The sequence below is a fragment of the Nipponia nippon genome, unplaced genomic scaffold (genome assembly GCF_047370975.1).
Source record: "Nipponia nippon isolate SJK-2023a ecotype South Korea unplaced genomic scaffold, ASM4737097v1 scaffold_1, whole genome shotgun sequence".
NCBI lineage: Eukaryota > Metazoa > Chordata > Aves > Pelecaniformes > Threskiornithidae > Nipponia > Nipponia nippon.
The window spans coordinates 40,047,191-40,070,890 of NW_028262290.1; the positions used below are offsets into that span (position 1 = coordinate 40,047,191).

A 23,700-nucleotide genomic window follows, 5' to 3' on the forward strand; every position below is an offset into this window, starting at 1 on the left:
CTTCCCAGAGCTACTCTTTGTTCACATGAGTGCTATGGTCACACAACACTTAAGAAAGTCTATCCTATCCCAATCCTATTGGGACTGCATGTTCTCTATAACACTACCGTGTCACATCTTACACAACGATCTGCTTTGTACCTTCAAGAGGAAGAAACACAAGATGTATCAGAAGCTCAGAGAAAGTCTGTCATTGCAACTGTGATCATGATGGTACTCTAATCCCTACGTAGGACAGATTATAAAACTTTTCCCGGAAATTTCTTCATCTATCCCAGTTACACAACAGCAATTAAAAATACAAACAAGATACTTGGGCAAACAAAAGATACAGCATATAATATCGTTCATACAAATGCTAGAACAATAAAGATGAGATGCAATCTACTAGAGGTTCTGTTCTAAAAGAAACAAGACTGAAGTGCCCACTCAGAATTGTGCTTCTGGATTTGAGAAGCTAAACCATCCCCCTGTTCACCTTTTCTTTACTCATAAATCCCGAGAATCTTTGGGAGCATGGACTCACACATTTGCTTGACAGCCAGCTGTTCACAATGTCTCTGGTGACTTTATCTAGGTTGTACGTCAACCATGTTGTTGGATGCAGAATCATCTGGAGTGTCTTGAGCAGGCCAGAGTACAGCCACACCTTCACTATCCACACCCACCAGTTTGGCTCTGCTGGAGGATCTCTGTACTCCATGGCCAATGACGTTTTCTCCGTTTCCCAATCATATCTTGTGTTACAGTTTGCTAGGTTAGCTTGTTTATTAATCACATTTACCACATTTCTGCCTTATGCAGCCCCTGGACAATTGAGAGCTGGTAGTACTTCAGGAAAAGAGGAGTGAGGAAAGAAGGCACACAATCATATTTCTATTAAATGTGCACATTTATGAGCCATACGCTCAATAAAAGGAGCAAAATCTACTGTGGAACAGAAGTATGGTCATAACAGCATTCCTAATGCTATCTGGTTTACTGAGCTACAATTCAGCCACGAAAGAATTGCGCCCATGGGTCCACTGAGTCGTTATCTCAAGCTGGCTCTTTTTTCATAGAATCATAGGATCATAAAGTCAGTCCAGCAACATATGTATCACACAGTTCTGCTTCAGTGTGCTCTGACATGATTCACTTCTGTGACATGAACTCTGCCGTTGATGCCTGGTTTGTGGCGTTCAGGTTTGTACCACCTCTTTGGGTAACAGAAAGCATTAACTCTCTGCACTGCAGCACAACTACACTTCAGTCTACCCTTCCTGCAAATCAGCTCAGTGTTAGCATCAGACAACTGCAACTCATCTTCCTGAGCCTGACAATAAAAGTCCCTTTTGTGCTGCAGTAATTGCCACTAGTTCACCCTGGCCCCATGCCAGTCCAATCCCATAGGATCCCACAGACCAAACCAGATCCTCCAGACCCACGGACCACAACTTCTGTCCTCCAGACAAAGGATTTGGAACAAGAGGATTGCTAGACTGCTACCATTGGGTTGCTCTTTTTCATGGTTTCTTGGAGAGAACTCCATACCCTTCCCTCAAAATGACAGAAAAATTTTGCCTGGAAGGGAACTTTGGAGATCATCCTGTCAAAGTTAAATACCATTCTCAATTCACAATTCCCTGCCTGTTAAGTCAGGATGACTCTCTAACCCTGAAACAAAGCACAAAATTTGTATTTGTCCTCTCATTAGTACAAAATATTAACCTAGCCAGAACATCTAAAGCAGCAAGAAAACAGTACTGTGTGGAACTAGGATAATAATAATAACACAATAATTTATGTAAATTATGTTAGACACAGTAGGTTGTTCCCCTTTGCCTTTGGTGCCAAACAGCTAATCTTCCCTCCCAGCTGTGATGTTTCTGTCCAGAAGGATTAAACATATTGATATACAAGCCTATTGAAAACATTTGGAGTTCTTTTGGTTATTTCAGTTTAAAATAAGTAAATCCTTGACAGGAGCAAAGATCAAAAATAAAGCCAGTAGAATCCCAAGACTATCCTATAGTAAAAAATAATGAACAGTAGAATCTCTCTCTCTGGGGAAAAAAAGTTACGTTTCCAGAAAATTATGAAGTTCCTAATGAAAACAGACTTCTGTTTTGTGGAATTAGAAGCAGTGAATCACCTTTCAAACTAAAGGACACCCAATTTAACATAAGAGGGATCTATAATAGTAACGTTACATTCCCTACAACATGAATATACCACATATGGATTGCAAGATTTTTTAAGGGGCTGGATGATCAGTTGGCAACTCAGGAAGAGTCACTGCTGAGCCAGCTTAAGGTAATATGACCTCTCCAGGGTCCCATGTGAGGCCATAACCTGATCACCTACAAAGATTAGAAAGGAATGTTCCTCACATGTGCAGTCCTGAGCAGCTGGCTCTATGTATCACAGATCTTGATGCTTGTTTTTTAACCTTTTCCTTGCGTAGACGTTTATCAGCATTTCTAGATTAGGTACATAATGGAACTGACTCTGTATACCAAATCCTATTCTCTTACCTTTTTACTATTATACGCTGCTTTGGTGAAAAAGAAAACAGTCCTATTATATACTTCAATATGCAGATACCTTCCAAGGTCATTTCATTTACATTAAATGTTTTGCTTCCAATTTATTTTCATGGTCCACCAGACACAGTAAATGAGCATGTTATACAAAATAAAAATGCATAGCTTTATACTCAGGCAAATAAGCTTGGCATCATAAAGTTATTCAAATATATCAAAAATATGAAAGACTTTCTTGACTATAACTTGTGTGTATATATTTCTTACATAATTTAATTGGATTTTACTTACTAGATAACGTGATTTAAAAGCCACCTTTCAATGCTGTAGGCATCATTGATAATCTTTTAAAAGCTACCCATAGTACACAAACAAGATAATAAATCCTCCTCAGACCAAATAAGATAATTCAGTAACAACATAAAGTAAACAGATCCTCCTACTCCCTGTAGCTTCCATATTGCCACTGGCAACCCCCACTAAAGATCCAGCTTCTCACAGTCACAGAGGTGAGCAGAAGGGCCAGCTTTGCAATCAGTCCAGGATGCTCAGCTATTTTACACATCTCGGTAGGGAAAAAAAAAAAAAGAAAATACTTTACCTGCCACTTTCTCTTTTTATCCCAATAATGCCTTAAGTCAAGCTCCTCCTTTGGCAGTATATGCTAGCATGGGATGGGAAACATTCCCAGACACACCTTGGGATATGTATTTATCTGTAGGTCAAAATGACTACTTTACCATCAGTTTAAAAACTTGTGAAGATCTATGATAAAATGTTTATCAGCAATCTGTTTATAGAAAGACTTTAATACACAAATATATATATACACACATACATACTCACACACACATACTCACACACAAAACCATCACATACAAACTCATTCATTAGGAATCCATACAAACTATGTTTGAGCTTGAGCTATTATATACTGTACAAACTCAAAGACGTTATTTACACACTGCCTTTTGAATGATGTGAACAAAATAGCTACAGATAGCTAGAGAAAGGAAGAATAATTTTTAAGACTATGCTCTGAACAATGTTATGCTCTAGTGACAACAAAGCAGACGTATCAGTGACAAGTTTTCTCTCCTTTTCTTTTTTCCTCAATAGGGCATTGAAATCAAATTACAAAGAGGACCTGAAATAAACAAACACAAGCCCTGTTTTGGAAAGAGAAAGTGACAACTAACAGGTGCATCATTCTGGTAGTGAAAGAAAGTGATTTTTACAACCAAGGAAACATTAAAATAGGAAGGAGCAGAAGGAGCAAAGAGATACACTCCCAGATTCCTCCCAACTGGTATAGTGCTACTCATATAACAGGACTAAAAACTACTGGAAATGCAGTATTCCTTATCAGTAACAACAGTTCTACAAAGGCAAGGTCACATCCACTGAACAGGCAAATAAAAGGTGGTTGATGATACAGTTTAGATGTATCAGCTTTTTTGACAATTAACCTGTCTAAATTCAGTGTCAGCCAGGCAGGTTAACTGTCAAATAGGCTGATTCATTTAAACTGTATTGGCCAGCTTTTGTCTGCTTATTTAGCAGAAGAGTAACTGCGTTCTGTAATAACAAAAAATATTTATAAAACTCAGTCAAGAGGGAAGCGGAGGACTAAAGTGAGAGCCTGGAGTGGGCTGCATTGAAAGAAGATGTGAAGGTGGCAGCAAAGAGACTTGCTTTCAAAATGCTGGGAATCGTTAAGCATTTGATCACTGAAGGCAAAGTTTGCTATGTCTTAAGATAGACCCCTCCTTCACTACAGGATCCTAGGATGAAGCAAAGCTAAAAGTGGGCAGACCCATCTGAAGAAAGACACTACAAGCATGCAAAGGAGTTTTCTGGTTTGACTTGACCTCTGTGCAGTTTTTCCCCATGGGGCAAGAATGGAATGGTCTTCCATGTGGAGAAACAAGCATCATTTCCCTTCTTGCAGAAATAAAACTTCGGAGCCTTACCTGCTTTCACAGAGACCAAGATCCTACACCTTCCCTGATGGGATCCCTCAGCCCATTTCTGTCACTGCATTACTATCATGCTGCTCTATCCTCTTCTTCTGTCCTTCATTAATCCAAGTGGAAATGGCAGCCTACTATAAAGAAGAGAAACAGCTTTAGCTGGTCTATGCTTAGATACTACAACTGAAGGACCTAAATAAATAGGGATTCAAAACATGGACTCAGCTCTGCTTGTGTGGCTACCCATCACCTCTAGGCTGCTCTAATTTGTGAGACGAAATTATGATGAGAAACACCGTGGACTTCTGGAGTAGGCTGACAAATACCTGTCTTACCTTTTTGTCATAGCAATACCCTGCAGCCAGATCACTGATGGGCCTGATGGGTCTATTTGTCTAATGGAACATTAAATGCTCATTAATACTTTTGTTTGGATTGACTAAGCACAGTGCCATTAATCTAAGTTTCTCCTCAGCTTCACTGCATGTGAACTTGTCAGATGCTACTTCTTTGGCTCCCATACTCCCTTTAATGTCTCAGTATTTTCCCCTTTCAAACAACAACCAATTTTCCCCCGAGATCCTGCTGGACGCACCGTGTTTGCTAGCATAACATTAATCTCAGGTGTGGGTATCTTCTACTTTTTTTCTTAGTTCTTACCACCTGTCCTCTGCATGCAGAGCAAGTTCTTGGAGTTAGGAACTCTCTGCTACATTGTATTCTTCTGGTAACTTCCACATGATGCCCAGTTTACCCTTAGATTTTGTAAAAAAGCAATTAAGAACAGTTAAATCAATTTAGTAATGTATATTTGGGTTTGAGCAAATAAAATTTTGTTTGGATCATGTTCACACACCCAAGCATATAAAATGCCCTAACTCTACTCTTATCACCTTTCCTTGCCTATTTGTTCCCTGCATCCCCATCCTTCTCTGCTCCACCCCAAAGTCCAAACACCTTTCCATTAATAAAATACTTTGTTCAAAATCTACCAGCATGCAAAAGGTTCACGGGCTGTTTTTCTAAATTAACATTCATGCCATTTTAGTACCCAGTCATGAGTAAAGCAAACAGGTTCTTGAAATAAGATATCTTCTTTTCAACATTAGGCTTAACACTTGACTAGTTCAGTTAATGTGTTGTGATAGGTGGTGTAGGTTCATATTACCATCTTCCTGTACATCTGCATTTAAGTCTCACAGTGCAGTGTAACTGGACCTTCATAACTTCACTTTTTACCTATTGGCAACAGATAACGGCACAATTTGTAAAACAGCTTATTACAAAGGAAGTAATGGCCTGATAAAATCAGAAATATAAAGAATGACTTCGCAAATGGAAGTCAGTGGAAATTTTACCACTAACAAATGAGTTTGTTTGAGTTTGCATTAGAGCAACACATGGGAAGAACTTTGATGAAAAAGCATGAGAATTGTAAGTCTTTACCCTACAGGAAGATTTAATGGTAGTTTTCTCCTAGACTCCACAGAAGAGTACATTCCAAAACAGCTAACATAATTTGAAGGCTACAAAGCTGTGGCCAGAGACTTTACAGAGGTAAATCAGTAAGGTTTTACTGAAACCAAGAAAGTTTCAGTTGGTATGATCCAGCTCTACGTGCCACTCGATACTATTTTGGAGCCATTACACGAACCATGCTTATGCATTTCATGTAGGAAACAGAGAAGCAAGAACACAGGCCAGATTCTGTCACTGGCAATACTCCATTCAGTTATTTCTCTCTCATAGTGCTGTAGCACCTAAGAACAACAGGAACTATACAATCACAATAAAAGATGGGCTCCTGCCCCAAGGAACTCATACTGTAAGGCAGCCTAGAGGGCCACATACGGACGGTCAAGCAGTACTAGGAAACAGTACCATCCTATTAATTACAGTGCACCAGTCCTCACCATGGCTTAAATTTTTTTTGTGGGCAAAAGAGTTTTAAGGTGGGATGTGAAGAAGAAAGGAGAGCATGGAAGAAAGTACACCAGTGCTTATTATAAAATTTAACATATAGGCAATGAAATCAGCATCTTAACTGATGAGAAACAATAACTTTAATCTTGATATAGAAAATCAGATGTCAGACAAATGACAGGCATCTGCCAGCTTGTGGAGCTGGGACCCGCTCACGCTTTGAATGTCAGTCTCCCATTCTTGACTGTATAATATACAGAACTTGGCACCCTGCCTCCATTCCACACAAAGTGAGGGAAGGGAAGCTGAAGGCCCTCAAAAATGAGTAACTTTAGCATGTGCAATGTTGGTAGATTCTGCTTAAAGTCCTTTTTTAAATGTCAGCCTTCCTGGATTTAGTCTTAAACTTGACCAGCTTGACTAATTGGATGAAAAAAGGAGCAGCCTTGAAGTTCACAGTCATATGAGTCATTAACAGTGAATGACAACCCTTCAATACAACTGATTTTCTATATCCACACAACAGAAAACTTTTTGTCAGGATGACGGCGCACTTCCACTGCAAAGAAAGTCTCTCCTCAATCCACAGGATACACTGTCATGACCACCACACCTGCAGGATACTCAAATTGTAAGGTGAATTATTACTACCTGCTCCCCAGAGGAAGATGCTTGCTTATACCTGCCAGATGGAACTGACAGCTGGCAACTCAACGCCCCACAAAGACCTTCTGCAAACAGACTCTTAACACACACGTGTATTCTGGCTTCCTGTTCCCATTCCATTCAAATCCAACACCTCTGGCTCCCACTCCTCACCTCGGTTGGCTTTTGGACTTAGCCTTTGTTCCTGCCCAGTTCAGACTGCTTAATACACACACCCATAATATTTTTTTATATTTACATATCTGATCACAGCAAATATTAATTACATGCATTTAGTCAAAGACATTGCTTCCAGCTTGCAGATTTCAACAGGGGCCAAAAATGTCCTCTCTGGAAATACTATTACAGAGAAAAATAGATAAATAAAGCACCTTTTTTCTGGGAAAGAGGCGCCTGCTCCACCTGCTTTTGCTGTGTCACATCAAGCAAAAGAAATCACACATTTCTATGTCACAGACTTTATCCTTTCGATTACCAAATATGTATCCCCATCCCCTCACGGAGCGGGGGGAGAAGATTAATAATACAGTAAGTGTACATACTGCTGCACTGAATGTTCACTACAACCAAGTGTTTTCTTAAGTTAGGCTGCACCTAAACAAGAGTTACTATGCCTAGCTACTTCAAATAAATGAAGCAATTGCTCTTTCAATTTGAAAAGTTTGGCAAGAAATTGGGCTTTACTTGTCAGTAAGTGCAACCAGGTATAAATCTTATCAGTCCAGCATTTTTTTTTTAATAGAAATTTCTGAAACTATTACAGTGAACTACACAGAAGAATTAAAAAAACAAAACCAGCAAAAAACGAAGGGTTATTTAAACAAATGGTAAAATGAACCACTCTTGAAAGTGTTCTGCTCCAGTAGGAGGGAAAGACATACCTGTGGGAAATCGAAGCAGAGCTACTGGAAGCATGCAGCTGGCAGAAAATGCTTATTGCCGAACACTTTAAAAATCCACAACTTAAAGAAGAAGTATTCAAATACACTATTTACAGTCATGCACAAAAATCTAACCAGATAGAAAACATGCAGGAGAACGTTCACTATCTGTCTCAAAGGAGTCATGAAATACAGTGAGTTTTAGGCCAACTCCACTCAGATCTGTCCACATCCTACCTCATATCATCAAGCTCCAAAGATTAATGAACAAAACACAGAACACTTTAACTCTGAAATTCACTTGCCTAATGAATATCAGGTAGAGAGTGTGCCAAGATCCTCTGATAAAATTACATTTCTTCAACTGCTACATGTACCACTGAAAAGTGAAATAGGCTTAGAGAGAAATAGAAATAAAGTTTACTTCATGAAAACAGCAACCTCAAGTTATATCCTTTCACCTTGTAAAATGAAGGAACAGGTGAGGGTCCTGGAAATGCTAGCACTAGCTGATACATCCAAGAATTTGTCTCTGTACTAAGAAGTCACATCTGTGTGATGTTTATCCTTGGCAGAAGTAGTCTCCAGAGGCTGGGAAAAAGTCTCAGGAGGTGTGCGAGCTCGTGTTGCAGGATATGTCTCCAGAATGACTTGCAAAGATACGAGCATGAGTGAGTTCTGGCATCTGATCAGTTCTGGTTTACTGAAATTTGTAATTTTGAAAAGAATACTACTCATCTTATTTTCTGCCTTGCCCCTCCACTACAGTGAGACTGAAACTCGCTGCAAGGGATCCCTAAGCAAGCGCTCTGCACTGAAAAGGCCTCCTATAGGAAAAGCTCTAGCACTTAATAGTGGTTTTTTTTTTTAACAATACTACCTATTGTTTACCTATTTCCTGTAGCTGTATTGAAAGTATTTTAAAAACTGAAAGCAACTATGTGAAGCTTCTCTATTTTATTACTGGAATGATTCAGTATGTAAGTCTCTGAAGGCTGCAGTACATTTCATATGTTAAATAAACTTGAGTGGTATTTATTTATAATTGAAGATACAAAGTTCATTAAAGAGGACTCAGTTCTTTAATTTGCCAACAGGATGACTAATCAGCAAGTATGTGCTGGCCAACCATGCCAGAGCATGCCACCTTACTGCTCTACACTAACCAGACAGTACACGTTATCTGAACATCCCATGGGGATGGATCACAATATTGAGTGGAAGGTGAGGGGCTAGTGAAGCAGAAGTCGGAGAGAGGTTTGGGAGACCAAGGAAACAAATCTCCAGGAAATTAGGCATCGTGTATTCTGCTGCTCCTTGGACAATTTGGTTTCTTTTCTAATGTGAAAAATTCACAAATTATATTAGAAAATGTGAAGGTAAAAAGCAAGGTTAGTTCAGATATGGCTTTTGGGGTAAACAGCTATGGAAGGTGGCTGATTTGATATCAATATTCCAGGTTGATTCTGGAAAGTTGCTAAATCACTCACAGTAAAGTATGATCCACCAGGACAACCTAGTAATTGCATTGCTATTTCTGTTCACATATGCACATTCTCCAAGCTTAAGAACATCCTAATTTATGACCAATACATGTTTGGGTTTTTTTTAAATAACCATAAAAACCTCTAGAACTTCTGAGCAGCAATTTTTTCAATCCAGACAGCTCATTTAATACTTTTGCTGCAGCCTGTACAGCAGTTTTACCAAATGCAATTGTAGGCTAGAGACCATTTCGATGCTTTCCCCTTTTTGCTAAAAAATTTAAGTCTCTGGAAAAGAACAGGCAGCACACTGGCAAGAAAGTAGCTTCTCCTTCTTGTTCTTCTTGCTGATTTCAGTAGCCGGTATGATGGCAAGTGCTGGGAATGGCTGACTAAGCCTTGTTGTCTTGCTGCCATTCTTATGAGGATTTTATTTTTACCCAAGATAATTGAAATAATATTGATCCTGGTTTGTTGTAGTCTTTACCTGTAGCCAACCTGTGTTTTGCACTATTTCAGCTCCATCAGTTGCTCTCAATTCATTTGGAGGGTATGACTTCCAGTTTAAAGATCTTTCAAGGCTAGTTTCTGATTGTCCTTCCAAGCATACACATTACAAGTAACTGTCACAGGTGCACAGAGAAATGTTTGCTCTTTTCTTCTGAGCCTCTCACGCTGTAGGAGACAAATCCACACATTCCTGTGCTGGTGCATAGTGACATAACAGAAGGCCTCACTTAAATTCCAAATAATCTTCACAGTTTATGCAAAATCTAATCACCAGATGCAAAATCTTGCTCTGAGAAGTTCGCTACATTCTCAGCTGTAATTACACTCACAGGGATCAATTTAGCAAATCAGACCTGGCAAAATCTGCAGTAAGACCCGCAGAATCCAAGCAATGCTATAACAAATCCCAGACCCTCAGGCTATACTACAGATCCAAAGGCCAAATGCTATTTGAGTTACTTGATGGGGAGGCCGATACAGATCAGCTGAGAGCAAGGAGACAGATCAGCTGAGAGCAAGGAGAACAAGCTTTTGACCCAGACTTTATAAGAGATAGCCTACATTTTACCTCAGCAATTTTAAAGCAAACTTCACCTCAACTTTAGCTTTGCCTGAACTGGACATGTTTCACCTGGCTCAAGTTCTTTCTGTCGCTTATATTCTGGATAATTACATCCTTCTGAATGCCTCTCCAACAAATGGCTGCTTTCCATTTGTCACTATCACCTACTATTTAGAAAACATTCTAAGTTTATATAAGAATGCACAAATCTAATAACAGGTGTCCACTGCCATAAAAGTATTGTTAAAATAAATAAATAAATAAGACAGAGAGAATTGCTTCTTAAGAATAACCAACTCAAATAATACACCTTTCTTTGCTGCAGATTCAACTAGCTGTAAGTGGAACACCACCACAGTCAACGCAGTTGTTTAGGTCTGGATAACTGAGGCACTCTTTACCTTCTCTTTTCTCCCTCTCTTCCCAAAACATCTGTTTTTCCTTAAGCAGCTGACAAATATTTTGGTTGACAAATGCAAATGGCTGGATGTTGATTCTCTGTACTGCCTGTAACCCCATTAGAAACCAGAAAGTTGATCAGCAGTTCAAGTGTCAACTTGATAATCCAGAAAACAAACAGCAAAACCTGTTCATCACCCTCCTTGCCCTAAGTTCACCTAAGGCACATTTTTAAACACAAAGTCTGCTGGTGGAAACATCTTTTCCAACTGGCTAGTAAGGTGCTCAATTCACTCACCATGCCTGAAAAAAAATATCTGGACAATCAAAAACCTTAAAATTCTAAATGCAGAAGTTTTCTATCGAAAATCTCAGACTCTGACAGAGAGTTGTTTAACATATTATTTTTTAACACATCCTGAGAATTCCCTACCTCTTTTCATTGCAATGTATTAAGTCACAAAAATACTTTTATCTTCTGGTTGGAGAATGGGCTTTCCCTTAATGATCAACTGAAACTCACTTATTTATGAGAAATGTACATAATCAAATGGACAGCTGTAATTCAGTTAGAACGATCAACATATGAATAACATAGCTCAGGAACACGAACAGAATAAGGTTGAGCCCTCTTAGCCTTCAATTATTCTTTATACTTTTTCATACAAGAAATGTCATGGCCTATTAGCAGTATAACAGATGACTTTATGACAAATTCAGATAAAAACTGTGAATAGAAATAAATTTGTGAATAAAATACACAGCTTAAACTCAGAAAACCACAGCACTGAATTTGACACAGGTGAAGGGGGATTTAAAATGGCTTATTCAGCCCAAAATATAGGGCTTTATTAATGGTTGCTTTAAGCAGGTGTCACTCATTCTTTCATATTAATAATGCCTCTTTGACTCAGCATCTCTTCTCCCTGCTACAGACAGGTCATATATTTACAGTTCTTTTAGAAATTAGGAGACTAGAGACTGAATCTTCTTCTCGTGTAATTGTTTCATTGCTGCTTCTGCTTATCACCTTGACTGTGTTTCTTTCTGTCAAATAGCAGAGTCACTGTGCTATTGAATGAATCAGGTCAGCGAAACAGCTGTGACTGCATTAATGCAAAGGTATTTATGGAAACAAAATGCACTGTAAAAATATGCATTTATTTTCCAAGCAGGGCTCATTAATCGGTGGCATTCTTCTAATACAACGATTTATGATATGCAGTGTAATTTGAATTTAGTTCAGCTGTAGTCTGAACAAGCAGTCAATTAGGACAGTTTGGAGTGGGGGAAAATGTGATTCTTGCCAAGAGGGAGGATTTTTTCTTTTCTGTTTTAAATAAGCCCGATCCAAGTGGAAAGACTCCAACTGACTGCTGTGGGCTCTGTCTCATACCTCGTGCCTTCATTATGTAACTTCTGTTTTTATTCCTTCTGTTTTTTCTGGTTTTTCTTCTTTGCCTTATGAACTTGCTCCTTTCTCACTGTCATTCTTGTTCTGCCCTGTTTCTCTTCCTCCTACAGACAAAACCAATATTTATCTTCTTGTGGATTACTGCATACCCTTCCAATGTACCAAACATGTAGCTCTAAAACAACTGAGCAGATTAAAAAATGACAAGCCATTCCCATGCACATTCACCTACCCACATTGTTTGCTTTTCTCTCCATCATCTTTCCCGAAATGACATTTAAAAATTTTGCTTCAATTTTCATTACATTTCAGATCAGAAGGGATCATCATATCATTTGCTGCAACAGTCACCCTGGCAAGTTTAAATCAAATTAGGCATTACTGTCTCTAGAATAAGACACACCAAGCTGTCCCAAGCTTCTTCAATGGCACAATATGGATCACATAGCCTGTACCTGAATTGTCTTCAAGTGATTCCAGTAGGAAAACCAGGCCTACTGCTTTCTGCTAACTTGATCTGAAAGGCTGCTTACTCCAAAAACCATGCATGATGATCAGATTTTATGTACGTGATCAGAGATATCAGGCAGGAATATAAGAAAAAGATTCTCTGATCACTAGAAGACAATAGCCCCTTATCTAACATTCTTCTTCAGTTTAGAGTTATCCGTGGACTGGGAGGAAAAAGTCTTCCTGATGCTATAGGAGATCAACAGAAACCTCTGAATAACAAGATCATGCAGAAGGCTACTGATCAGCATAAAGACACGATACTGCTATGAGCATTTGCACCTCTGTGTGTATATTTTAAGCCTGCAAGAGAGTCTTCTTGGACAGAAGAGCATACAAGCAGGTACTGAATACATCAAATATGAAATGCTGGCAACTGTGTGCCAGTGAAAACAGAAGTGAGGAATTTTACAGTCCATTTACAGTCAAAAATTTTGTTCACAGTAAATCATTACCAATATCCTTCTAAGTGCCACTGCTCACCCGGTTCCTTCAATGTTCTTGATACCTCTTTTCTTATCAAACTGCCACTTCCCATAGTATAGCTTCAGGAAACTATATACCACATTAACCACAAAAAGCTGTTGTTTTACATCACAGTAACTACTACTGGCAAGAATGTAGTCACACAGGCAGTTATTTTCTACTAATTATTATATTTCCAGTAATCCCACTTACAGATTAGTAATTTTTTCTTGCTTTCCTTAGGACAATTTGTTCCTTACATTGTACCTTCAGATTTGATGAAATGTTAATAATTCATCCTGTTAGCTTTTCTGTGATAAATTGTACATGCTCATGAGTACGTCTGCTCCTCCCTAACAACTTCTGAACTTGTTTGCCAGTTGCAGCCTCACTAGACAAAAGGAGAGCATCTCAAAAATATTAGGTCCTTACACATCATGTGAAAATAAGACTTTGGTAGAGTGCCATAACCAAGTGAAAAGTTCAGCTACTCAACTGTACTAGATACCAATTAATTCATGTGAGAGATACCAAGAAGTAGTAGTTTTGATATTCACAAAACTAGTTGCTTTTACCTCTACCGGCTGAAGTACCCACACTGCCATCCTGTTACTTGACTAAGCACTTAAGTTCAAATTTCATTCTAAATTACTGATTAATGCTTTTCGGTAAATTATTATTTCTGGTTAGGTTCATCGCCTTACTCTGTTCAAAACAGAGTGCCAACCTTTGTTTTGGGAAAAGCCTTCTCCCTCCACACATCCATTTGCAAATGCTCTAATTTCCAAAATTGTTTATTTTGACCTGAAACACTGTATTTAGAGTCAAGACTCAAAATGTGGGTTTTGCTTTTTTGTTTCAGTTTTACTGTTATGCCAAATTGCTATTTAAGTAAGTCTCAATCCAAATGACTGAGTAACAAGAAGCATCCTGAATTCCTGTGAAAGAGGCTTATTTTGTCACAGGCTATTTTAAGTCTTTTTAAAGCCTCAAAGAGCTCGTTTGAGAATTCATCTGTTGACATAACGTACTTCAAACTCTTTTGCCACGCTGGTCGAAAAGTCGCTCTCCGAAAGGCTTAACAAGCTATTTCTCATGATTTCGGCATTTAACTGGATGCGTGATTAACGCCTGAACACAGCGGAGGGCAGTTTGAGGAACAGGACGGGATGCTTTAAGCAGAGTCTCCGTGGAAATAGCCAGCCCCCGCTCAGCCAGCTTTCCTTAACCAAGCTTTCCACCGCCGGCAGGGCGAGGGCCGCGCGGGCCCGGCCCGAGGGCCCGGCCTCGCCCACCCGCATCGCTGCCGGCTCCCCCCCGGCCGCCGGCTCGGACGCTACCGAGCACGGAGCGCCGACGGGACGGACTGACAGACAGACAGCCGCCCGACGGGAGAGCACACGGACCTCCCAGCACCCCCCCACCCCGCTTTCCGCTCTCGTTTCCCTCACCGAGCCGGAAGACCCTGGGGCCGCACAACCCCCCACCCCACACCGGCAGCCAGCGGCCGCCCCCTCTCCGTCGCCTTGCCGCCTCCGCTCCCCCCTCTCCCGCTCAGGGGCCGAGCCCCGTTCCTTGCGAGCAGGGGACGGGACGGGACGGGACGGGACGGGACGGGACGGGACGGGACGGGCGACGGAGGACGGCGGCGGCAGCAGCTGGCGAAGATCCCAAAGCGCCCGCCACGACGCAGCCCCTCAGCCCCACAGATGGCCCCGGCCCCGGCCCCGGCCCCGGCCCCGGCCCCGCCCGGCGCGCACCCGCCCACGCGGCCGAACCCTCGCGAGAAGCCGCCGCTCGCTCCCGCGTTGCCACGTTCAAAGGCGCCGGCGGCGGGGAGCGTGTCGGGCACGCGCACCCGGCACACCGCCGCCCCACCCCTTACGCGCCACCGCCAATCGGAGCCGAGAGGCGCCCCGCGGCGTTCGCGGGGGCGCTCGGCGATTGGCTGGCGGCGGGCGGGTGGGTAGGGCGGGGCCGGCCGGGCGCTGCGACGCTGTGGCCGCGGGGCGCTCCCGCACGCGGCGCTCAGGTGGTGGCGGCGGTTCCTGACTCGGTCTCGCCGCGGCCCTGCCGGCTCCGCCCCGCCGCGCGCGCGCCGCCGCCACCCCCCCCACGCTGCCTGACAGGAGCTGCCATGGCCTCACGCAAGGGCTCCAGAGGCGCTGGCGGCAGCCCCAGCCCCGGCTCCAGGAGAGGTGAGCGGCGGCGCGGCGGGCAGCGGGGCCGCAGCCTGAGGGGGAAAGGAGCGGGGGTTGCCGCGGCCCGGGGCGGCGGCCGGAGCCCCGGAGCTGGGGGAGGGGACGGTGCCGATGCCGCAGCTCGCCGCGGAGCCCCCGGGCGAAGCGAGGGGTTGCTGCGCCTTGCTCTCCGCCTGCGCCTCCCGGCGGGCTGAGGTGCCGCCTCCCCCGCCCTCCCTCCCCTCCTGCCGGCCCTCGGCCGCGCAGCGTGGGCCTGCGGGGGCCGCGCTCCGTTGGCGCCGCGGGAGTTGGGGGGGCGGGGGGGACAGGAGATGGCCGAGGTCTGTCCCTCGCATTCCCATCGTTCCCCTTCTCGGGAGTTCGCGTGGAGGAGAAAGTTGCGTGGCCAGGCCTAGGCGGGGGGGGCGGGGGCGACGACCCTCGAAAGCTTCCCCAGGAGGGCTCGGGTGAGCAACGGGTAGGTCGCCTGCCCGGAGCGAGCCTCGACATCTGTAGGCATCCCGGGAAGGTGCGCGCAGGTCTTGTCCTCCAGGAGCCGGGGGTAGAACCGGGATGCCCGAATCTGATGCTAGTGAAGTCCTTATTCGTGTGTTCAAACTTGAATGTTGGAATATCTCCTTAGGCTGACCCGTTTAACAACACTGGTCTAAAATTATTAGATCTATTGTAGATCATGTAGCATCTAACCTGATGGTTTATGTAAGTATGGAAGCATGGAGGAATAATATCAGAAAAATGCAAGCAGAAGGAATTTTGAGACAGCTATCCCTACCCTCACCCCTCCAATAAAGAACACCTCAGCAAATGTGACTGTTCATAAACTACGATGTGTGGACAATTTAGCTAGGGAAAGCTTTGTATGCACTAGCATTTTTAAGCATAGCAGAACATGCTTGAAAGAGAAAATAAGTATATACTTCTGGAGGCACTGTGCAATCATGCACGCTGCACTAAAGAAAGGAAGTGCTTTTATCAGAGTTTTGAATGTTTGCTCATTGTAACTTCTTTGGTTTTGAGCTTGACATGCACAGAGCTCCAGTAATGAAATGCGGTGACAGCACTCAAATAATATCTGTTGTTCCTCTTTGAATATAGCAATAATATAGAGAACAGTGTTAATTAAAGGATGAACCACATAGGATTAGTTTACCTATTGCAAGATGAATTGAGAGAAAAAGATTTTGCATATCCTTAAGCATAAAATAGTTTAGAGATGATATTACAGCGTTCATAGAAGTGGTTTTGGTCTTGTCTTTTATTTTCTTTTTTTTTAAATCTTTTTTTTCAATTGCTGGCCTATGCTGTAGAGTCTAGTACACTTTTTACTCGGACTGGAGGTACTATGGTCATCATCCAGCATTAAGCATGCTCAATACAGATTTTCAATGATAATGCTTTAAGAACATGCATTCCCGGTATAATTTCAAATACTAAACATGGTTCTGTTAATATTTTAAATATCACTTTAAAGGTTTGTCAACATTTGAAAATGTCACAGCAGCCAGTAAGCCTTCCACAGTTGAGGGATGTGAAAATGAGATGAGGAAATAATTTTGAGACAGCCAGTAATTGAGACTGTGAAGTATGGAAACCTCAAGTTTGAGGCAGTTCTTGATAATGATGTATTAACTTTCACAGCAGTTCATGGGAGAGGACACGGCTTTTTGCCAAAGTATTGCTCATAGCTCTGAAATCACTGAAGTTGACAGTGCATCTAAAACTGTGCACTGAAGACAATGCCTGCATCTGAATGTAGTAATCTCCTTTTAGGTTTCCACATCAGAAAATATTGACAGTAATCTTACAAATAGATCAAGTCTGAAATAGTTCTAACTGTAGTGTTTCTATAGGTGTTTTCAGATTCATTGAACTGTCAGAAGTGGAACTAAATATTTTTTAGAAATAGAACTCCACCTTTTACTTTCAAAAGTCATATACTAGAAGCTGTCAAATGAGTCCTAATGAAAAAAAAAATCTTTGTTTTTAAGCTTTGTACTGCTACTGATGGACACTTCTTTGAAAGTGATATTTACAGAATTGTATGAATATGCCAGTGATTTTATTTGGAGTACAGAAGCAAAAACCACATGAAAATTTGACAGTGTCAGGATACTTAGAGAGGGAAACATGTGTTAGTTATTATCTTTACTGGAAAGTTTGGCTTCTTGTCAGTAGCCTGCAGAATCCATTGTAAAAACTGTGGCCTCTCAAAAGGAAGAAAATCAATTTTAAACAGCTAGATGAAGTAATAGATACTTGCTGAATAGATAGATCCTTAAAGCTTCATTAGGTGAGGGAAAGTTTTGGTACAGGAACAAACGCATGTCACCTGGTCATGAATTAACTCCCATAAATTTCATGGGACGGGAAATTTGGAAATGCTGTGGGCATTAGCAGGTGGTTGTGGAGAAGCCCTTCAGTAAGAGTGAGGATCAGCAGCCCAGCTACTTTCGAAATACAGGTGGCTGAAAAAAATATTAATTACTTTGTAAGCTATGCTTACCTGTAGAAGTAAGAGTACTGATGATGAAGGCATCTATCATCATGTTGTTTTGTGGGTGTCTTTTGTCTTATAGTACGTAAGCAAGGACTTACTTAAACATAATTCTCATTGATGATATAGTTGTGCAATAATTGCTGTCTGTTTTCTTTCTATTTCCTACTACAAGTGGGAGAGTAGTTCTCCAGTAAGCTAGGCACTATACAAAACCCACGTCTGACACGACACCGTCTGTATCTACAGACAACTGCATTTTATTTAAAAAAAAAAAAATCCTACCTCTGCTAGTTCTGAGGCTCTGTTGTCACACAGATTGAAGTCAAAGAACTCTATTGTTGCTTTGATAAATTTTCTTTATCTCCATAATAACGATTGAGATTACCTTCTGACATCCCTGACTTTTCTCTGCAAGATCCCAGAAGATGTTAGATTTCTCTTTTTCCTGTTTTAACCATGTAGTTTCCTTATATATCCAAATGTGAAAGTATTGCAAAGCTTTTAACTCCTTTTACTCATCTTTTGGAGCTTATAAGGTGCCTTAATCTAATCCTTTCCTTAATTTCTGGCTTTTCAGCTTTCTTTGAATTTGGGGGGTTTTTTTGTATGTGTTCAAGTTGACCTGATGTCCTTATCCAAATGCAATTTTGTGCTAATATTAATTCTTTAGTTAACAGTATCACTTCTAGAAAGATAGTTGTGCTGGTTAATTTGCATGAACTTTTACATTATATCTCATCTCTGTTGTGAAGACTACTTTATAGTGTACTTTCTCTGGGTGAGGCTCTCCATTAGCTTTTTAATTTACCTAAAGAGCAGAGAAAGTTCATCAGCTAAAGAGGTCACTTTTTTCCTGCTGAAGCTCTTTTGTTGGCTCTTGGGAGCATTGAACTTGACATCACTGCTTCCGATGCTTTAAGTGGGGTTGCCCGTGCCTTCTCTGGTCTCTCTCACCTACCCTGCTGTGCTGTGGTGTAACATCTCCTTTTCTTACACTACAGATTCTCTGTAAACATGATGCTTCCATCTATCTGAAAATCATGTCTCTCTAATTTCTGACCTGAACTGCTGACCAGTGTGCTCGCTTTATGCTCTTGACTTTACAATTTGGTAGTATATCATATGATTTCTTGTGTTACAATATGTCCGTTACTTCCTTCTTCATTTTAATTGTAATCCTTAGGAAGAAGGGTATTAAGGCATTGGAGGTCATAAGTGGGATGTAAATTCGGGATGCTCTGTGGGGCTTAACAGATGTTTTGACTGGTTTGTCCAAACCTAGCTCCTAGTGTTTACTGAACTAATACAAATTCTCATTAATTCAGTTAATGTGCTGCTCAGTGCTTTGATTTGGCTATTTAAACTCGATGTTAGAATGTTTTCTTGTAACACCTCCAGTATTCAGGAGTATACAATGGAGAGTTATTACTTTGTTAGAGTTGCTGTATGACTACTGCAGACAAATGAGAAATTCTTTGTCTGTGTCTCACTGGTGGAATCTTTATATACTGTTCTAGAAATGTTGCAGTGATTTCTTCACCGACCTTATCCTATTGCCTACTTTAGTTGCTTACAACTAGGCGAAGATCTTGAATTTTTACCATTAGTGCCAGATATTATTATTTTTTAAATACTTTGGCACAGACTGGTAAAAACCATGTCTCTATTCGGAAAAAGATGGATTTAACCAGGAAAGTTGGTTACGACTTGTGAGACTAATCCTAGATCTCTGAATTTTAATGGCATTTGTGTACCTGGTATCTAATAGCTAATTATAGCTTTCAAAGTATGAATTGCTCATGTCAGTGACAAAGTATCTAAATAACAACTGTGTATGTGTCTCTGTATGCTTCTTCCCTAAATCTTCAGGAAACCCTAAAATGTGCTAATACAGATAGCAAAACCATGAAAATGCGGATAGCTACCTCTTTGTGATTCATCTGTCTGCCTTGTGTCTTGTTCAGGGTGGCCTTTCTGGAAAACATTTTAACATATTGTAAAATAATCTGCCAAATTAAGTAATGGAAGCAACAGTAATGGTCCAAACATCTGTAATTTACAGGGTGTGTTGCAGCAGTGCCATCAGTGAAGTTACTGGTTTTGCTGGGTTCCCCCCCTCCTTGTTTTTTTTTCTTTCTTTTTCTAAATGTCCTGCACAAAACTTGAGGCAGTAACTCTTCAAACAAGACGGTTTTCTTATCTCTGAATAAATGAAAGTGATGTAAATAACATCCTTAAAATTGTTAACACAGGCATTCCTCCGCATATGTGAGCATATTTGCATTGGAATAGTGAGTCCTTGATACACCTCTTCATTCACCTAGAACTAGAGTTAAATGAGCTCTAAACCCTAAAAAGGCAACCCTGTCATCTCTTAGGTCTATCTGTATGAAACTTTCTATACACCATTAGTTATTGAAGGGTATGGTAATTGACTGCCAGGGTCACTCTGTAGTGAAAAATGATCAATCTGAACACAGTATATGCTTTTATGACTTGTTTTTCCATATTGCCTGGTATTTGGATTTCTTCCCTTTGCTTTTTCTCAAGGAAGTATTATTTTGGGTTTTAAGATTGATACCAAAGTGTAGCAGGATTAACATAAAAACAAAGAGAGCTTGATACTTTCCCTCTATGAGTACTTTTTCTCCTTAAGAATTCTGGAACACTGGGAGATTCCTCTCCCCGCTTCCGGAGATGCTGCCATGTGATAAAGACATCAAGGAAAGTTCTCCTGCCCCTTTTGATCTAGTGTGGGCTGAAATCATGGGCCTGCTCTGTGTTGTCTAATGTATTTTACCTGTATGCGGGAAGTCATCGTGGGCTAAAAGGTATGGTGCTTCAAATATGGAGGAGCCTTGCACTTGACATCTGTAAGGATGTCTGCGTCATACACATTTTGAGCATCTCGTTAAGAGTTAAATGGTACATCAGAGAGGTAACCTTTTCAATAGCCTTTTGGGGATAGAGCTTGTTTAAAATGCTAGGTGGCGAACTTCAGGTATCATTAATAATCTCAGGGAGACAGAAAGTTGGAGCATATTTTCTCAGATTTTGGCAGTTACTCTGAGAATGCTCCTGAAAATTCCTTGTCAGAGGTGGTAGCTAGTCTAGGTTCAGACTCAAGGGATATATATCATATTGGGGGATTAAGGAGTTAAATCTTTTTACAGTTCAATGGTATAGGTCTGCAGTCAGCTTAATCTAGTCTGAGGTTGCTCTGCAGTCTTCCTCTTTTCAATTCCCCTGGACTTGAATTAGTAGCTGTGCAGGTGCTAGGTGAACCACACAAGGGAACTGATAAGCTGAAGGCTGACTCTTTTCTTTATTCCCCAGACTAGCTTAGTACACAGCTTTATGGAAAGTCGTTTGGGTAGAAGGGAAGAGATGACAATGAGTGACTGGGCATCAGGGGAGGCTGAAGCTGAATCTAGAGTTTTGTGTTTGATTATATCATCATAGAGCCATGGTGTGAACATAGAAGGCGAATGGTTTGGTTGGATATGCTAATGTAATGGCTGGATATTTAAGGGCTTCAGTAAAGACAACAAAACTTACTAGCAGTAACAGGCATGTGTGTTAAGATTATTTCTAATTACAGAGTGCATAAAGAGGTAAGGTTCCAATATTGCTCTTTCTTTAAACTGAAAACCCCTTTACTGATCTCCTGGATGAAAAGTAAAAAGTTCATTTTCAGGTGCACCTTTCTGAATCACTTTGAAACATGTAAAAAGTGTTCCTGTGCTAATTCTTATGTTGAATTCTTCATTGTAGAAAACTTGAGCAGTGAAGTTCTGATTTACTCCAAGTGATTCTTTCCTGATGAAGATCACAAACTGGTAATCTGTGTGATAGCCTGCAGCAATCTTTGTTCTAACTGCATCCTACAGGCTAGCTCTTTGCATGGCAGAGTTTTGAGCTATGCTTTGAAATGAAAATCATAACTCTATTATGTGTCTTTAAACACACTGGAAATGAAGTATGGAGATAAGCATATACTGAGTTTGAACAGACTAGTAGGTGTGGTTCAGCTTTGCTAGAACTTTTTAAATGAAACAAATTTTAGTCTCTCCTTCATATGCAGTTGCACTATTACTATGCATGTACTTACCCAGTGTAACAAATGCTACCAGGCTGTTTGTTTGAAGACTTCCTTTATAAAACATTTAATAGCTAGAGCTTTTATAACTATTCAGTAGCTGTTTTCTTGTTTTACAATTTCATTTCCCGAGGTTCTGCTTAAATGATAATCAACGATTAATTACTAATGTAACATATCTCACTTTCTCACGTTTTACACTAGTGTTTTTAAAGGTGGTTTTGTAGTATTACTAAAGAAAGATCAGACAGCAGTTTGTAACTGTGGAACTGTGTCTTTCTGTAGTAACTGGAGCCATAGCCATATAGTAATAGCCATACCTTCTGTAGCAAGAAAGTTGTGAAAAGAGCACTACTTTTGCAACTGAGATCTCCTAACAACATATTTTTAAAACTATTTATAGATCCAAGACTATGTAATGACTGTAGGTATGAGACACCTACAAACTCTTTTGAACTCTATAGGAATTGCAGCTGCATAGCACCTCTATGAGCTAGTACCTAATTAAATTGACTTAGTATCAGACTTGAAACTTTGATAAGTTTTAGGCATTAAATAAAGGATTTTTAAAAGTTCTTTTTTGCATGAGCGGAAACCTATGAATAGCAGAGTTGTAGGTACTTGCATGGCAACTAGAGTTTTATTTGCTTCTATTTGAAACTCCTTCAAACCGTGAGAAAAATTGAAAGAACTGAAACTACATCATCTGTTTTCTTTCCTTTGTGGCTTAATTGGGACTTGTTGCTAAAACAAATTGATATGACCCACATTACAGGATAGGAAAATGGAACAAGGAAAAAATACCCTAAAATTAATGCCAGCATGCAGTGACGAGGATTTTCAACCTTATGTAATAGAAACTTTTTTTAAAGGTCACCACCAGCAGAATTTGCATGTTCTGGGCTTAAATATTTCTTGTATTTCCTCTCCACATTTACCTTTCCTGAACTTTGCTCTGGCCTGAATACAACCAAATATTTAATTAACCTAGTAAATATGTAGGACTATTGGCTACACAAAATCATTCAAATACAAGATAGGTAGACTGTATAATTTTAAATCTTATTTCCGAATGTTCTGTGGGAGAGAGCTGGTTAATCAAAATAGCAGCTATTAAAGATCTTTAAGTCATCTGCACAGTTAAAATCAGAATTAATTTTGTCTCCTTATCAGTGTTACAGCTGATACAGGTATGTTGATCCTGTAGCAAGAGACAAGCTAAAATTTCCTTATAAGCTTGTAGTCTTAACTGTGAATTTCTTGGCCTGATGTTTAAGATGTCAAAGTTAGAATTTTGGGGGGCTGGCTTGGAAGAGGGGAGAGAGTAGAAAGGGTATAAAAACTATGCTTGAGTCAAGTAAGTGTACAAGAGGCAAGTTCTACATTCCATTTTTGGACATTAATTCTATTTTGTGTTTGTATACACATAAAAACAAAACTTGAGAAAATGACTAAAGTGTTTGTGAAAAATATCAGAATGTAAGAAGGCTTACTTTTCTATACAAATCTATTTAGATTAAGGGAATAGATAACACAAAATATTTTTGTTCTGTCTTTACAGGACTTTTATTTTTTCCTGAAGTGCTAACTC

The 23,700-nt window shown here is 40.6% G+C and overlaps 1 protein-coding gene and 1 long non-coding RNA gene across 13 annotated transcripts in view; one reads left to right on the top strand and one right to left on the bottom strand.

Annotated features, from left to right (window-relative positions):
- LOC148057339 (uncharacterized) overlaps positions 1-15,183 on the bottom strand; it is a 49,794-nt gene extending 34,611 nt beyond the window's left edge. The window contains exon 1 of the long non-coding RNA XR_015699467.1: positions 15,073-15,183. This is a non-coding gene — a long non-coding RNA (uncharacterized LOC148057339). The remainder of the gene's footprint in view (positions 1-15,072) is intronic.
- A 116-nt stretch (positions 15,184-15,299) lies between these two features.
- ASPH (aspartate beta-hydroxylase) overlaps positions 15,300-23,700 on the top strand; it is a 117,785-nt gene continuing 109,384 nt past the window's right edge. For all 12 annotated transcript variants that reach the window (XM_087752574.1, XM_087752521.1, XM_087752529.1 and 9 more), the window contains exon 1: positions 15,300-15,510. Coding sequence is in view for 11 of the 12 variants with exons in the window: in XM_087752521.1 (XP_087608647.1) it covers positions 15,450-15,510 (61 nt within the window). In the remaining variant the exon portion in view is untranslated. The remainder of the gene's footprint in view (positions 15,511-23,700) is intronic.